We start from the raw sequence: 16,391 nt of genomic DNA, 5'->3' as shown, positions 1-16,391 counted from the left end.
CCAAACGCCAACGCTAAGTTCTGAAAAGCAAATGCGCCATACCGACAAGAACCTACGCAGGGGCCCAAACCACGCTAAGCCACCATTCTTAGTTAGGTTGCATTAGTACAGGTACAAGACATGAATCGAAAACGAGATTAGCGAGAGAATCAGACTCAAGTAAAGAAAAAGAAACGAAGAAGCAACAAAAGCAACAAAATAAAAATGCAGTGCTCAGGCCGCTGGTTCACCCAGCCCTAGTATCCCGCCTCTGCATAACAATCTTCGAGTCTTCGCTGCGTAGGAATTCGAAAACGCCAAGCTCAAGCCTAGCCAGCCCGTCCTTGAAAAGGTATTCCGACCCCTCAGTATTCGTCATGGCTCTAAACGCCATGCACAATAGATCCTCCGGACTCATTCCGTCAATCGAACTCATATTCTTCCACTTGAGTCGGATAGCCCTAAGATCGTTCATCGCAAGCAAACGATCTACAAGTCCCACGTGCGAGATACCGGGGTTTGCTTGCATCGAGTGACGCAACGAGGCGATGGCTTGGCGTTCGTGGAGCCAGGCGGTTAGGATCTTGGAGACGAGATCGAATTGCGTGCTTAGTTCAGCGCGGAAGAGTGCTTCGCCGTGGAACCAGAGCGCGTGTATGCGTGCGAGGAGTGCGGGTTCGTCGGGTGGCATGGTGGTGCACGGGTAGAAGAATGCGAAGAGGCCGGCTGTCACTTCGCATTGAAGGAGGCGGAGGTCGGCTGTACATACTGAGCCTCGGGTGAACGTCTGTGGAGGCGGGACGACTTGTGCAATTTCGGGTTGTGGTTGTTGTTGGCTTTTCAGCACGGGTTGATGGGGTGATGCGGCAGGTTGACTAGGGTTTGAAGGCATTCGCTGTCTGCTCGATGGTGCAGGAGGTGCTTCTGGTGCCGGAACGAGCTGGATGCCGTATGCTGGCGCGTTTTGTATCACAGGCGCAGATGTGACTTGCTTACTAGTTGCCATAGTCGGCTGATTAGGTGCGGCCTGCGCATGTGGTGTACTAGATCTACTGCGAGGATGAGGTGCAAGGGAGCGGCCGAAAGGATGGCTAGGGGTATTAGCCCGACTTGGTGGTCGAGGTGGAGGCTGTTGCTGAGCCTGTATATGCGGGTGAGACGGAAGATGCGTGTGTTGTGTATGATGTGGTTGGCCATGTGGCGACGCCTGATTCTGATGTGAAAGATGGGACGGTGTCTGTTGCGTGCCATGTGGTTGTGCTTGGGGTGGCTGTTGCTGCTGCTGTTGCTGCTGTTGCGGTTGCAGCGGTTGTGGAGCAATATGCGCATGCTGAGAAGACTGAACGGCGGGAGACTCTTTCTTCATATGTGCACTTGCTCCATTAAGTGCTGAAGAAGCGTTCACCGCATGAAACCCCTGACCAGGAGCGGGTGTCGGGGTTGCTGGCGGTACAGAACGAGGAGTGTCGGTAGCGGATCGAGCCATTGCTGTACTATGTGAAGAAGGCTCATACGGACTTGTATAGCGATTTCTGTGACCATTTCCATTCGCTGGAGGAGGCCGATGCAACTCTCTCGATGACTCTCTTGTTGATTCCCGTACTGGCTCTCTAGGTGGCTCACTTACAGTAGACGTATTGTTAACGGCAGTGTAGCTTCCAGTGTTGACTGCAGTGAAGCCTCCAGGTGCCGAACTCGTGGAGCTCCGCGTGATAGCAGGAGACCTTGACACGCCGTTCAGGTCATTGTTTGACAGAGGACTGAGCTGTAGCCGTGCGGGTTCAGGCGTGGTTCCTGGTGCTGGCGAGAAACGGGGAATATGTGTTGGCATCGGAGGAATGTTCTCCATGCTGCCCGGGCCCGCGGGATACAGTGACTTGAGTGACTTTCTTGGACTGCCCTTCCAGTTCACAAGCATCGTGCTGTAAGGTCGCTTGACAGGCGAAGTCTCGAGGTCGTCATCGTCAGACATAGTTAGGTGGGCATTGCTCTTGCGCTTCTTCAGGTTGATAGGCTTTACATCAAGGTCTGCGCTTGCAACAGTTTCTGGGTCTGGTGGAGTAAGCGACTGTGGCGTTCCATGCGGCGACTACCCTTTATTAGCTTTATGACGACACGGATTGTAGCATCTGAACTCACCAGGCCATCGCCATCGATATCGGCGAGCTGATCATACTCGTTCGCACCCGACGGCCTCTTCAGCTTCATGTTGCGGATATAGTAGCAAGCTTTGATGATGATCCACCGATGCAGATGAATCTTGAGACTAAATCGAGCTTAGCGCGTGTTCTGACATTTGACACCTGACGTGACCATCAGCCTAACTTACATATCCTTATGCTCAGGCTCTTCGTAGAACAGATCTTTGTTGTACGTCTTCTTGGTAGGATCTGGTGTGAGTAAACAGCTCCGATCCGCATCCTTGCCCCAAATAGCGGGTCCGTAACTCGCTAGCAGGTCCTCGAGCTCCTGGTTCAGGGAACTCGGATCCGCCGCAAAATCCAGCAACGCATCTCTTTCTTTTGGTAATTCCTTTGACAGTTTCGTCACCTCACTGGATAGCTTGCGGTAGTCTGGATTGTCGAACTTCGGAATGCCGCGGTTGGTGGTGGAGGAAGACGCCGACAAGCCCAGACCCAAGCATTCCGTCACTTCGCGTATAGTCGGATTATGCGAGCTGAAGACGGATATCCATCGAGCGCGATCCCATCGTCGCACACCGTGCTCGAGATCCAGGGCCAAGTTATCCTTTGAGCTCATGACGCCACATGGGTGACGACAGTAACGTCAACAGTAGAAGGGAAGCAGGAAAACGATGATGGAAAAGTAAGCGGATGGGGAATGACAATCAATGGCGCGTGCGCCAAAATGTGATGGATCCGCTTGAGTTCCAAGGTTGGGGTGATTGATGGTAGCTCGCTCGGCAAAGGTAAAAGGAGTACGTTCCACTAGGCCGTCTTGGAACAAAGTTTTCTTATTGCCAGCTGCTGCTACCCCAAAAAAAACTTTGTCCAGTCTCAGATGCCGATCGTGCTACCAAACTAGACAAAGAACCAAAGCCCCTATACACACAAGAAGAACAAATTGCGCTGCAACTGTACAATTGAGTCGCGACGGAAGAGATTGTTGTGGGGGGCGTTGGGCGGCGAAATATTGATTGGTGGTGATGATGATGATGATTATTGATGCCGGTGACGTGTAGAAGGCGAACGACGGTACGCTGCGTCGAAAAGATACCCAGAAAAGAGGTGTCCAGTAGCGAGACAATGATCCGGCAGGGGCCGCAACAAAACATGTGCAGAGGTAATACGCGTCCGCACTCCGAAGTTAATGACTCGCACGCCAATAAACCCCCCATCAGGTGTAATCATAGTACCGCGCCCGATCCTCATTCGTTCCTACAGAGCGGGCCCCTTCACCCTTGCCTGTTCAATGTACGACACTTGCACTATGGCCTTGGTGGTCATTTGCTGGATTATGCTAATCATATCTATCGCAGGGATGATCATCATACACGAGGTACAAATGAATATGTCGCTAGCAGCACAACTCTTACTCGCATAGGCCAAAACATCCGATCCTCTTACTCAAAGCCACCATTAGCCGCTACACGCAATCAGCGAATAAGCGGCACTATTACTGTTTCGTATAGCCGGGGCTATCATGTCGTTGGTATCATGGTCAGGAGTTACAACTACATATGCATCTATGACGCGCTCGACCTCGCCTTATTCATACCTGGGTACACTTGTACTACCCAACTGTGACTACTCAACCGTGCAACATGTCTTCCTCTGATCACCGTGCGCATAATTTTCGATGGGAAGTAGGGCGAAATATAATCTTAACGCCACAGCTCGAAAGAAAAAATGTGATGCGATGTGACGAATGTGCGGCGCGGTCACTCCACTCTAAAATAGGAACGTGGCATTAGGGAGATTTACGGCGCAGTGCGGAGCCTGAAGACACGCCCCCTTGACTGCAGGGAGTAGACTAAGCGAAAGGGTATACTGCGAAGTGCTGCCGAGCCGTGTATTCATTCGGATACTAGTTGCCGAACTATTGAACGCTGCTCACACGTGCTCACTATCCGCTCTCATCGAGTCGATCGCAACAAAGCAAACAACATCGTCGCATAGTCCCCTACTGCATGGTGATGAAGTGAGGCACAGCTGAGCTAGTGTAATCCTACACCGTCCTGTAACATGATCAAGTAGCTGAAACCACTCTACGTACGGCTGACCTACCCGAATAGCTTATTTTCCTGAATTGGACGCCTAGTGGGGCCTCAAACCCTGCTGATCGATCGGCACCTTGAAAACCTGAACGCCTGTAAGATCCACGTACACAGATTTCGCGACTACACCAGCTCAGCGCGTGATACGTGCGTATCAGGATAATACTAACCGCGGCTATTGTCGTGACTCGCCAATGTACCAGAGCATACCCTTTCCTTCCTCTTCCTCTTCCTTGCGGAAGCTCTCCAAATGCTCACGCAACCATACCACAACTTGCGTAAAATCTACAGCCTTCCACTGCATTTCCGCTGCATACTTCTCTCCAGCCAATACCACGAGAGCTTGTCGCAGTAGCTCATCGCGGTCGACAGCGACATTAGGACCGAGACCGAAGCCCTGGCCAACGTCTTCGAAGTTTGCGATGATGGTTTGTGTGCAGCCCATTAGGGTGCGGTGCTGTTGAATGCGGCGCTCAATCTCGGCGGCCGTGTGGCCTTCGGCTGACCATCCTGTAGTGAAGTAAGCATGTGAATGTGAGGCAGAACTTTAGCTTTGCGGAACCTACGTTCGTTTGCTCGTAAGAGAGCTGCTAGATGCCGCTTCAGTTCCACCCATGTTAGGAACGCTCGTTCCCTGGCGATGAAGACGGGGATATTCTCAATCATTCTGTTGTAATCGGCTCGAACGCCTTCTCGCCACGTTCTTTCGAGCTGGTTGAGGAGAGCTTCCTCGTCCATCGAAATACCACGCTCTTCTCCGTATATGTATTGCCGTAGCGCCCGCAACCCATCATAGTCCAAGCCACGATATGGTATACTGTTGTTTGGTTGTGGCAGCTCTTCTGGTACGCCGTCATCCGACCGAAAACTTGCTACCAGCGCTGCCATTTGAACACTGACCTGCCGATCGGCAGCAGCTTGAGTCGCGTCTGCGATCTGCTGTTGTACCACTGCTTTGGTTTCGGTAGAATGTGCGGCTTGGGCGTGGGCAGGGCCTGACAGCGTACTAAGATATCGAGAGTTGTTTGCCTCAGCAGCAAGCTTATTCCAGACGCCCTCGACGATGCTATTAGGCTGTTGTGGGATCTGCTGTTCGTGTGTTTTTGCGGACGTGAACGCTGCATTACCATTCGTCGCATGCCCACCGCCATTGACAGTTGTGAACCCGCCTCCTTCTCGAGGTCCCATAATAGGGCTCTCTCCAGATTCTGGAGGCGTGAGCATAGCGCTCGATGACATTGGACTTCCACGTGACACTGTATCGCCATCGTGCAACACTGAATTTGGCGCAAGCGCAACGAAAGACGCTGGCGTACCGCCCTCTTGCTGACCAGAAAACTCAGCATCAGCTCGCGCCTGTCGATTCTCCGCCTTCTTTCGTCTTTCGCGGTCCAGGCGTTCGCGCGCAAGAATGACATTGCATGCTTTCAGTCCAATCCACCAATGGAGAAGTTTGTGGATCCTGCATGGTGAGTTAGCAGTTGTGCTGTTCTAACCCAAGGACTCTGAAATGATTTGGGATCTGCTTTTAGGACTACTTACAGTGCTCTGTCATCTTCGTTCTCGATGTAAAGATCCCTGGGGTAAAGACCCTCCTCAACCCCGGGTTCATTTGCTGTGATTAGATGCTCACGGTCCCCCACTCTCCCCCAGACCTTGGCGCCGTGTTTCTCAAGTAAGCCATCGACCTCCTCTTTCAGACTGCCCTCGTCGCTCAGAAACTTCATCAGCTCATCCGGCTCTTTTGGTAATGTGGAGACCACGTCACCCATGTCTGCAACCAGTTCGCGCACGAGGGCGGATTCAAAGTTTGTTTTGCCGCGTTTGTTGGACGACCATTTTGCGCGCAGCCCAAGACGCTCGATCAGCTCGTGCATGCGCACTTTTGATCGATTCTTCATGATGTCCAGCCAGTCCTTGGACGTTGCGTATGTGATAGCCGAGCCGTCCATGGTGTCTGGGCTTGATGCATGAATCGCAAAATTTTGCCAGGTGAACTGAGTGTAAGCTAATAACACTTCTGCAGGTAATCGTATAAGTCCCGAACGCTGTGCTTTTACAACTATGCCGGGGGAGGCGTGATGTGTAATGCTGATTTTCTCCGGTATGATTACATACAGATGCTCTCAAGACTGCGGGAGGCAGATGGTACAAGTTTGCAAAAGGGCCGCTTAGATCATGTACGAATCAGCACTACGACGTGCGAGGGAAAGGAACGGCACTCCTAAGATGAGATGAGAATATGACAGATGATAAGAGTACAGATGAAGAAACCATAGCGCATGAAAGCTTCGTTTACAGGGTTAGCGGCGCCCGCCTGGGAATGGCAGGCGGAACCACAGGGCAATTCTTGCCGATTGGCTGGAATTCGGCGTTAATACGACGATCACCCCAATTACTTACACAAGACATTGTGCACATCGTTGTTCGTCTACGATGTTACGGGTATGCATCGATCCGCTACTAATTGTTGTTGTTGAGGACTCTGAGTCTACTCAGATACTTGCGCTTTTCCTGTAGCCCGTTTCAGCATCAAACACCGGCTGCACAATACCAAGCTTTTTCTCGGTTCCATGCATGCGTACGGAATTACTGCGTTGTCGCGCATACCAGGTGTGAACATGTACCTAAGTACAAGCTGTTGAACTTAAATTGGCAGACTCATGAGAAGATGAAATAGGTGTTTCTATGCATACGTACACTCAAGTGACTTGATCTTGCATAACCATGAAGTATGCAAATACATGTCTGAAACCAACGCCTTGAACCAATCCGTTCAACGAGGACCATCGACATTGATCCGGAGTATATGTAAATCAACGCAAGAACGTAGTCAGCATACTTCTCAGTGGTATACAGATGCCACCGGAAGTGATGACAAGTGCACCTTCAGGTGGGTCAAGATCCGTAAGGGTAAGAAGAGGCGCTGTCGCTACCTGTTGTACATGTCGCTCATACAGGGGCCGGTTTGCTCAAAGAACTGAGTTCGATAATGATTTGGGCCCGAGGGTTATCTTTCCAGATAGAAGCTCGAGCAAGTGTGGTTTGCAGACGATCGAATGCAGCTTCATTGCCTTTGCGGGCAATGACCGCTTTGTTAGCACCATCGCCAAGACGGTATGTCAGACGCCACATGTTCGTTCTTCCCAATATGCTAGCAGCAGACCGAATGGCCTCGCTATCTTCCTCTAAGAGACGAAGCAAACCTCTGAAAGATTTGCACTCGCCCAACGTATGGACAAACTCGATTTCGATGTCGTCGTCAATGACTGGCCAGATGAAGCACACGCGCTCAGCTTGTTCGTCGCTGAAGTTGAGAGGTATGACGTTGGAGGAGTCTGTGGTTTTGGTGGCTTGAGATGAAGGCCTGGATGGTTCTGGTGTTATTGGAGTATGATGCTTTACTTCATCGGCAAGAGTTTGAGTAATCCGTGGTGTTTGTGGCGGCGGGGGCGGCGGCTGCGCAAGGTGAACGCTGCCATCCCTGGGACCAATTTTCATGACCTCGCACTTGTGCACGGCATTGTCGCTAATCTTGCGCCGTTTTCGCGTGGCAGGCTGATCCTCATGTGCATCGTTCTCGCCGTCGTCAACCTTTGCTACGACATGCGTTGCTAGGGGTGTGGTATCCTTATCTATAATTTTAGATGGCTTAGGAGCAGAAGAAAGACGTTTGCTAGGTGCTGGCAATTTTTTCAGCTTCGAAATAATGTCAGCACGCTCTTGTGGTAACAAGACTGTGAGAACGGTCTCCAATGTACCAGCATCACTGTCGGGATTGCGGAGGGTGAGCATCATGTAGTTGTTGACAAAGGTTTCACCCATGCCGCTATTGCTGATCTGCAAAAATGAACATGAGAAGTTAACACATGTCTCACATGTATCTCGTAGACCCAAAACTTACCTCGTAAGGACGAAAGGATTGAAGACCATTTAATGAACTGTCACTCTTTTGAGGAAGCATAATGGCGAAAACTTGGGCATCATCGTCTCCGTCAAGCGGCATTATACCGACTTTCTACCTCTCATCAACACGCTGGACTGATCACCCGTGGATGATCTGGGTACGACTTTCGACTTTCGTTCCAAACTGCATCTCGCTCAGACCGATGAGAGTCGATTCTTCCGCAGCACAACCTCGGCATACAGCATTGGGATTCTCCCTAGGGGAGCCTTGAACTATCGGAGGATGTGACCGGCTGAACTTGCTATAATTGACCTTCAGATCGTGGAAGGATGGTAGTCCTCGAAATGACTGGTTTTGCCTGTCTGGAGCTAAATATTCAATCCAAACGCCTCGTGCGAAAAGCTGATTGGTTGAGTAGAAATGGCCCTTAGGATGACGTTGTGAGTTGAAGCAATCGTATGCGCTGGAGGATATGGTAGAACTGGTATTTTGAGCTTCTCCGTTGAAGGATGTCTCGAGTGCACACAGCTTAGGTGGCATTATAGATGAAGTCGTTCTCCGGAACTTCGGCTTTTGGAGTGCTACTTGCTATGTTTGTGGGTATCTGAGACTGAATTTCGTGATCAGGCTGAGGACTGGAGTCGTCGGCGAGGCTGGCCTCGCGCAACGCGCTTGAAGCTTGCTGTTGGGAGTTCCAAAGCCGGTGCGCGCGCAGTATTTCGAGCTCTTTCAAGTTGGACCGAAAGCGACATGCTGGTGGTTTGTACGACAGGCCGTTTGCAATAGGCGGTGATGTAAGGTTGTTGTTTTGACGTAAGAGGGAAGGAGCCATGCAGGCTATCGGCGCTAGCAGGCCGCTACTTTGAGTGCAGGGTCCTGAGTGACATCTCACAGCTACATCCTGAATATCTTCATAGTTTCATCGAACTAACATATACTCCACTTTATGTACAGAAGACGAAAACAAAATGCGAAAATTTGTTCGGTAAGCACGAAGAAGATAATAGCTTTTAGCGAAAGTTTGAGATACTCGGAAGGAGCGAGCAAGCGTTCGCCGTCAGTTTCTCGACCATTGGTTACAACGTTTCCAGGCCTCTGCGATAACACTAATACCCACAGCAATGCGAAGTACATAATCCTTTCGCATTGACCCTATCAGCCATACCGAACTTTTCGGACCTCAGACTTGTGGGCAAGAGAGAACAGTTCCCAACGTCGCAGTCAGAATCCCAGTGTTTAAGTACGAGCCAGTCCTTGCTCTATGTAAAGTTGAACTGTAAGCTCTTTTCGATCGAGTAGTCCGCGATGAAGGTAATCTCCTTGATCGATCCGATCCGAAACTGTTTGACGAAGAGCTAGACGAACTTCTAGCCAATTATGGCCCTCTGATATGGTCTAAGCCAGGTCAGGGAAAAAGAAACCATCCTCTCCAGCCGTAGGAAGGCACCAGTTACTCTCGCGACCTGATCTATCCGATAGACAACGCCAGCTGCGTTCCAGCCATCGATGGGCAGTATACCCGTAATGAACCCAGCCTGAAGGAGCACCTGCGAGGCGGCATCTTTCGCAAGAACGCCCGCGCTGGAGTCGCCTTGTAGTTTTACATGAACGGATCCCATAAAGATTCGCAATTACGGAACATCACATTTTCAAAAAAGCCTTCACACCAACATACTTTTGTAAGAGAAAAGACAGCACAGTCAAGATGAAAGATGAGACATTTCCCTAACGCACAGATTCTGAAGAAGACGAAATGGATATCAACTCCAATGAATCTGAGGACTCGATACCGGGCGTCAAGACACCATATGCGACCAGTAGTTGGAGTGCGAAGTCACCCGATACTCCTTCAAGATCGAGCTACGATTCTATCCCGCACAAGCCATCGTAAGCGCTACAGGCCTTTTTCTGTCATACAGGAATACAATGCTCACAGACCACATTGATTCATGCGAATACTTATTTGCCCTCATCTGCGGCAAGAATGAATACACCTGCAGCTTCATGATCCTCCAGCTACCAGAAGACATGTCGATGAAGGATCTGGTGCGCATCGACCGAGGATCCATGGAATCTGAGGTAGAGTTTCGGCGCATCTTGGGCATTCTGAAAAGAGCGACGAGGTTCCCATGCGGGCCTTTGAATCTTTCGGTTGAAAAGACAAATTGGCGCTTTTGCAAACACTCCGTGCTCTGCAGCTAAATTAGTATTTCGAGCTCATTCATACACTACTTCCCACGCGTAATCATCCTTGCCCTTATTTTCCTCTCCAGTTTCGACGCAACGTTGTGACAACGTCGAGCAGATGCTTCACCCCCTACACGCCGACGCACTGGGTTTTGACCGAGCTACCAAGCATTATAAGGTTGTGTATTCTAAAATAGTACATTGTAGGGTTTTGTATGACATAACCTCGTTAGTTGTCGTATGATTGAAGTATCCACATTTCTTTCCTTTTTTCTTCAGTCGCCCATGCATGTTTCAGTCGTTACTACCGATGATCCATCTTCCTCTCATCAACTAGCACGCTCCAATTCTTTTGGACGCTAATCCCTCCCGTCGCAGTCCTCTGCGCACTGTCATCGCTTACTCTCCCCATCTCAATCTCTACATTGTGCTTCCCTTGCCTATCGTCCCCAACAAACTTGAACTCCTCCTCATCCTCCAGCCGACTCATACCCGCCAGTGTCGAGAACAGCCCTCCAGTAGCACCCTTCTTCCTCGGCCTTCCAGAATTCTTCGGGTTCGACCCATAATCATCCATAGCACCGTGCGAGCTCGGTCCAGGAGACCGCATATCCGAGGGCCGGGAAGAAGCAAAGGAAAAGAGTCTATCAAGGCCGATCCATCGGAAAGCAGGCTTTAAGCTAGGCAAACACGCACAAGTGAGACCAATGTTGACTTCGACAATAGACCACACGATGATTTCGCGGAAGTTGTAGGTGGGGTCGACTTGGCCTGAGATGGGGATTTGCAGGAAGATGATCAAGCGTACGAGCGAGACAATGGCGATGAAGGTGCCAAGGGCGAACATGCCGGCTAGCACGATACGTTGGGCGATTGGTGCGTGCAGGCGCCAGACGTGCGGGATGGGCATGCCGACGATAATGAAGTCGAGGATCACGTTGGGCACCGAGCCGCCAAGGTAGATGTCGCGGGTTTCGATGCATTTCCCATTTGTGATGGTTATGTCCCAGGCGGCCTGTACGGGGAGACAGTTGAAGATGACGCAGAGTAGCTGTGGGACGGTGTCGTTAGCTTTATGCGCTGAAGTTTGGAGGAGAGGGAGGAAAAATGGGTTTGGTGGACTGGATGGCTTACAATAGCGATACACCATGCGATCGATGCGGCAGTGACGGCGTAGATGATCATTCGGGATTTGATCTCGAATAGCCGCCAGTAGAAGGCTAGAACAGATAGCTTGATAGTCGTGATGCACAACGTATAGAGTATTTGGCCGATGTAGATGTTCCGTAGGAAAGCGATGGCTTGCAGCGGGTTCGTGATTTCATTCATGTGTAGTCCTAGTGACTCTCGCATGCCTAGTAAGCACTTGGTGTTAGCCTGCGACTCATGTTGCTGAAGATGAGTGGAATGGGTGATGGGCGAGGATACGTACCAATGATGCATACATAGAAGAAACCGTTAGCCATAACCAGTGCCACCATGGACATGTAGTCATCCATCTGAACATTGCGCCATCCCCCGTGCCGTTTCCGACAGTAGACCTTGAGCGGGACGAGCAACATGATTAGGATGTAAGTCGAGATAGCCACGCCATCGAGACGGCGGCGGTAAGATTGGCTGGAGAGGGTGTTAGTGGTATGTTATCCGAGGAAGTGTTTTCTGGTCGCGATATAACATGGATTGGTAAATCGCGGAGACTGAGTATGGAAAGGGTAGAGGAAGGATAATGGATGGGCGAGTAGACAAGACGGAGTAACTTACAGACTCTCCTGTGGATTAATGATCGGTGCCATGATGCACAAATGACACACGCTCTTCTCTATCTTTTCGCAAATACACCAGGTATCACGAACAAAGAGAATTGATAGTCGCCGCCGCGTTTACGATGATGCTTGAAACCCTCACACGAAATACAAAACAATGCGGCACATCAAGTCATGATATACGAGAACAAGGCGAGCCACCAAGAAAGAAAAGAACCTTTTTCACACTCCAGCGCCTTGACCAAACTCCCCAGATGTTCCCAATCCACCTATCCGCTACCGGCACTCCCGGTCGCGTGATCCCCTTTAGGATGTCAATCGTCCCCTTGGTACCCATGACATTTTTTTTGCTTGTTTAGCTGCTGATCGACCAATGCGAACGCAGAGTCCGGCAATGAGAAGTCATAACCCGAACATTTGCGAGGGTCCTTTGGAGCTGTTGAGCTAAGTTTCAAGCACGGAAGCACTGAAGCGAAAGCAGTGACACACGGGGAGGACCTGGAAAGTGGATCGTCGTTACAGGTTAGGGGGTTCTAGTCGGCCTGGAGTGCTGCTCGTTTTCACATGTGAGTGGGTGGGGCCGGTACGGGGCTTGTCCCCAAGGGAGACGGCGTGCGTGCTATGCGGGAACGAAATGGGAATTGACTCCACACCGGTTAACCATGGAGCTATGAACGTCGCCCACCCTCTCGTTTGGCAAGGAACTTGTGGCTTGCTTACCGTAGCAGCTCAGAGTAGTCTATTTTGACGTCGAAAAAAGAAAGGAGAACATACTTGTTTATGTGTTTCCGCGGGATTGCATCTGGGTTCGTACTCGAAACCCGAGTGACAACTACCGTCGATCAAAATCCTCCGCGATAGCCGTACTGCATCGCTGGATAAACTCCGAGCTGTTCATTACCAGAAATGGTCGGCCTAGGCAAATCATCCTATTCCTTGGTGTTGAGCATGTGCCTGGCCATCGTTTTGGTTGTAATCGGTCTAGCTGCTCGCCGATTGCGAGTCAGAATGAGGCTACGCCGGTAGAGAACGAGCCAATTGATGGTAAACATGACCAATGATGAATTTTCAGGCGTGATGCAGCTCGGATGTGCGCGCAGTATCGTCCGCTTTGTGGCGTCTATTCCTACAGTATCGCGATTATGTTATGCATTACCGAAATCCTTCAATGACGAATCGCTGGTAAGTGATGCGAGCATGTGCCGCAACGTGTGTGCAAGCATGGTGGTGGCGTACGGACCCAACGTTCTTGGATGAAATCACCGTTTGCCAATCAAACAAGCGTATATGCACAGTCAGGATCGCGGAAGCGGAAGCAGCTTCACACCACGCATATCAGTAGCCGGTGGGATCAAGAGCCGCACACGCCGTCGTCTTGGTAGTTTTAGCACTGCAGCGGCGAGTCGAGAAACTGGAAGACCCTGCCGAACGTCCCATTCCCGTCAGGTTATTGTCTCAAACCTGACCAGGGCAAATGCAGTGCGATTCCCATGGGGTTAGCGACATACCCACCAATCCGGGCAACCAGCAAATCTGCCTTTTCCGATGATTTCCAGGAACGCGATACGTGCTTACCTCTAACAAAACGAAATGTCGATGATGCAGAGTGATAGTGGCGCTGTGGAGTAAGCACCTGCTGTTGTTTGCTAGTCGGAGTGCAAGTCGGCGATAGCTGATGCGGGAGGTGCGGCTCGTCGTCGGCCCTTGGTCTAGTCTAGCCGAAAAGCAAAACTCCACATTTCAGAGTCGTTTCTGACAGGCGCCCCAGCCTCAAGTGAGAGGCCTAAGATCTTAGGGGACCAATCAACGGGCACTAATTTGGGCGTTGTGAGTGCTAGATACCGCGGAGTGAGAAAGACATGCGATTGAAAAGTCGGCGATCATAGAGAGGCGTAAAAGAGACCCCACGCTCTGCATTTCGCTTTCGCGTTCTTGACAACCTTTTCTTCTTCTCTACTTGAGCCAGTGGTGCACGATGGCATTCCAAGAGACCCAAGACAATGGATTCTCCTACCCAGGCCTTCTCGTGTTGTCATCTCTCTTAGTATCGACATATGTAATTGCCACTGGTATCTATCGCCTCTATTTCCATCCGCTCGCGGCGTTCCCCGGACCGTTCTGGGCCCGTTTAACCGTGTTCCCATCATGGTGGCATACTCGCACTGGCGACCGACACATTTGGTTGTACGAATTGCAGAACAAGTATGGTATGGCAGCGAATCTTATCCACCAAATCCGGGCAGTTGCTAACGAGCAACAGGTCCTGAGTTTCGTTATCGTCCAGACAGTGTCGTGCTCAACACTCCTGCTGCTTTCAAGAAGATCTTCGGACCGAAAGGAAATGTCAAGAAGGGTATCTACTACGAAGTGTGGCCACGCAATGTGCACACAATCAACACATGGAGTAGCACCACCGTAAGTGTTCATGCACGCAAGCGCCGTGTACTGAATTACGCTTTCTCGGAAGCAGCGTTGCGAGATGCCGAGGTCTTCCTTCACCAAAACATTGACCGCTGGCTGGAGCTGCTGGGCCAACAAGCGCCAAAAGATGGCGAGTGGACGACGTCTTTCAACATGTGTGACTGGATGAATTGGCTTGTTTTCGATATTCTTGGTGACTTGTGCTTCGGTAAAAACTTCAACATGAAGGAGCCCGGAAGCGACCTGCGGCACATTCCAGAGGTTATGGTCTCATTCCTGGAGCTTCTCCACCCAGTAAGTTCCCGCCTCAGATCATACGTTGATCGACTGTGCTAAGGTTCGGCAGGTTGCATTCGGCCCGTTAGCCAACGCTTGGGTATGGCTGAAGCCTCGTGGTCTTGACAAGCTTTTGGAAGTCGCCTCACCGTCAGTAGTTGTGAAGTGGCAAAACTTTGTTGAACAATGTCTCGAGAACCGATCCAAGGATGAACAGGAATTGGAGAAAAACCCCAAGCCCGAGGGTGAGGTGCGGAAGGATTTCTTCCACTGGCTCTTCAAGGCTATCGATCCCGAGACCGGCGAGCGGGGCTACGATCTCAACGAGCTATTCGCTGAGTGCGAATTGCTGACCATCGCTGGTTCTGATACGACCTCTGTTGTGCTATCCGCGGCCTTCTTCTACCTGGCTCGGCGACCGGAAGTACAGGCTAAGATTGCCCAAGAGGTCAAGTCTACCTTCTCAGGCTACGACGAGATCAAGTCTGGTAGCCAGATCATGTCTTGCAAGTACCTCACAGCATTCCTCCAAGAAGCTATGCGTATGACACCACCAGTCGCAGCAGAGCCAAGCCGTGAAGTACTCCCCGGTGGGACAACTGTTGGTGACCACTACTTTCCAGCTGGCCTTCATGTGAGCACCGGTCTTTACTGTCTCAGCTACAACTCGAACATCTACCCGGAGCCCTTCAAATTCCGCCCTGAGCGCTGGATCGTAGACGAAACCGGAAAGGAGGGATCTTCAGCTGAGAGTGTGGCCTTGGCTGAGAATGGATTCTGTGCTTTCTCCTATGGAACCCGGGGCTGCGTTGGAAAGAATCTTGCATGGCTCGAGATGCGACTTGTTATTGCCAAGACACTCTGGATGTATGAGATTCAGGCTGATCCAAAGAGCAGGCTTGGTGGGGGCGATCGACATGGAAAGCCTGGACGACAGACGGAGGATCAATACCAGATTTACGACATTTTTGTGTCAGGCAGGAAGGGGCCGATGCTGCAGATGCGAAGGAGGCAGTCTTGAATGGACTGAGTCGCATTCAACCGGCGATTAAAGCAGAGGCCTGCAATCAGTACCTAGTCAGCCAATAGTGCATGATGAGGTTATTCAAGAGTACAATCTGTGTATAGAAGCACGCGTCGCAATATTTTACTTGCCAGCGAATAGCATATGCATATCTGTGATGCAGACGACGGAGCAACTATTCCCCGCATCCAACAACCCACAAGAGACTGAGTGCCGTTGTACATGCATTGCGCATTGTTGGTGGTGTCGCACAGCCTGGTTGGTGTCTCGAAGTCGCTTTGGCAACCTAGCTGCCACCGTGAGCACCTGCCACTTGAGCGACTTTGCGTCATTGGATTAGCGGGGAACCGACTAGAGCATCTTCCGTCCGACCTCACTGTCTTCTCCTTCCTTATCTCCATCTACTCAACACCAACAGTTTCGGTTTTGCATCCCGTCGTACAGCCGCGTGTGTGTCTAACACGACGTTACGATGTTTCTTGGCCCCCATCGCAAGCCACTGGCATGCCAAAGACGGCAATGGCACGCGAAAATCGATAGGCCTGCGACCGCAGCGGCACAGCGCCGTATTTTTAGCTCAGGTCGCCCTCTATCCTT

The 16,391-nt window shown here is 50.9% G+C and overlaps 4 protein-coding genes across 4 annotated transcripts; 1 reads left to right on the top strand and 3 right to left on the bottom strand.

The window, feature by feature from the left end:
• Positions 1 to 226: 226 nt before the first annotated feature.
• On the bottom strand, positions 227 to 2,739 carry ALTATR162_LOCUS2628 (uncharacterized protein; the record flags this gene model as incomplete). The annotated part of the gene is made up of 4 exons (XM_043310234.1): positions 227 to 1,006; positions 1,607 to 2,068; positions 2,119 to 2,245; positions 2,309 to 2,739. The coding sequence occupies 4 exons, from the start codon at positions 2,737 to 2,739 to the stop codon at positions 227 to 229; spliced, it is 1,800 nt and encodes a 599-aa protein (XP_043166169.1).
• A 1,652-nt stretch (positions 2,740 to 4,391) lies between these two features.
• Positions 4,392 to 6,168, bottom strand: ALTATR162_LOCUS2627 (uncharacterized protein; the record flags this gene model as incomplete). Its single annotated transcript, XM_043310233.1, has 3 exons — positions 4,392 to 4,726; positions 4,783 to 5,678; positions 5,759 to 6,168. The coding sequence occupies 3 exons, from the start codon at positions 6,166 to 6,168 to the stop codon at positions 4,392 to 4,394; spliced, it is 1,641 nt and encodes a 546-aa protein (XP_043166168.1).
• A 1,000-nt stretch (positions 6,169 to 7,168) lies between these two features.
• On the bottom strand, positions 7,169 to 11,872 carry ALTATR162_LOCUS2626 (uncharacterized protein; the record flags this gene model as incomplete). The annotated part of the gene is made up of 4 exons (XM_043310232.1): positions 7,169 to 8,056; positions 10,714 to 11,361; positions 11,445 to 11,702; positions 11,756 to 11,872. 4 exons carry the CDS (start codon positions 11,870 to 11,872, stop codon positions 7,169 to 7,171), a joined length of 1,911 nt encoding a protein of 636 aa, XP_043166167.1.
• Positions 11,873 to 14,048: 2,176 nt separating this feature from the next.
• ALTATR162_LOCUS2625 (uncharacterized protein) lies at positions 14,049 to 15,791 on the top strand (the record flags this gene model as incomplete). Its single annotated transcript, XM_043310231.1, has 3 exons — positions 14,049 to 14,280; positions 14,334 to 14,788; positions 14,841 to 15,791. 3 exons carry the CDS (start codon positions 14,049 to 14,051, stop codon positions 15,789 to 15,791), a joined length of 1,638 nt encoding a protein of 545 aa, XP_043166166.1.
• Between the last annotated feature and the right edge of the window lie 600 nt (positions 15,792 to 16,391).

This window comes from Alternaria atra (genome assembly GCF_907166805.1).
Source record: "Alternaria atra isolate CS162 genome assembly, contig: 21, whole genome shotgun sequence".
Classification (NCBI taxonomy): Eukaryota; Fungi; Ascomycota; class Dothideomycetes; order Pleosporales; family Pleosporaceae; genus Alternaria; species Alternaria atra.
Note: the sequence above shows the minus strand (reverse complement) of the source record. Positions and strands in the feature narration are given on the sequence as shown.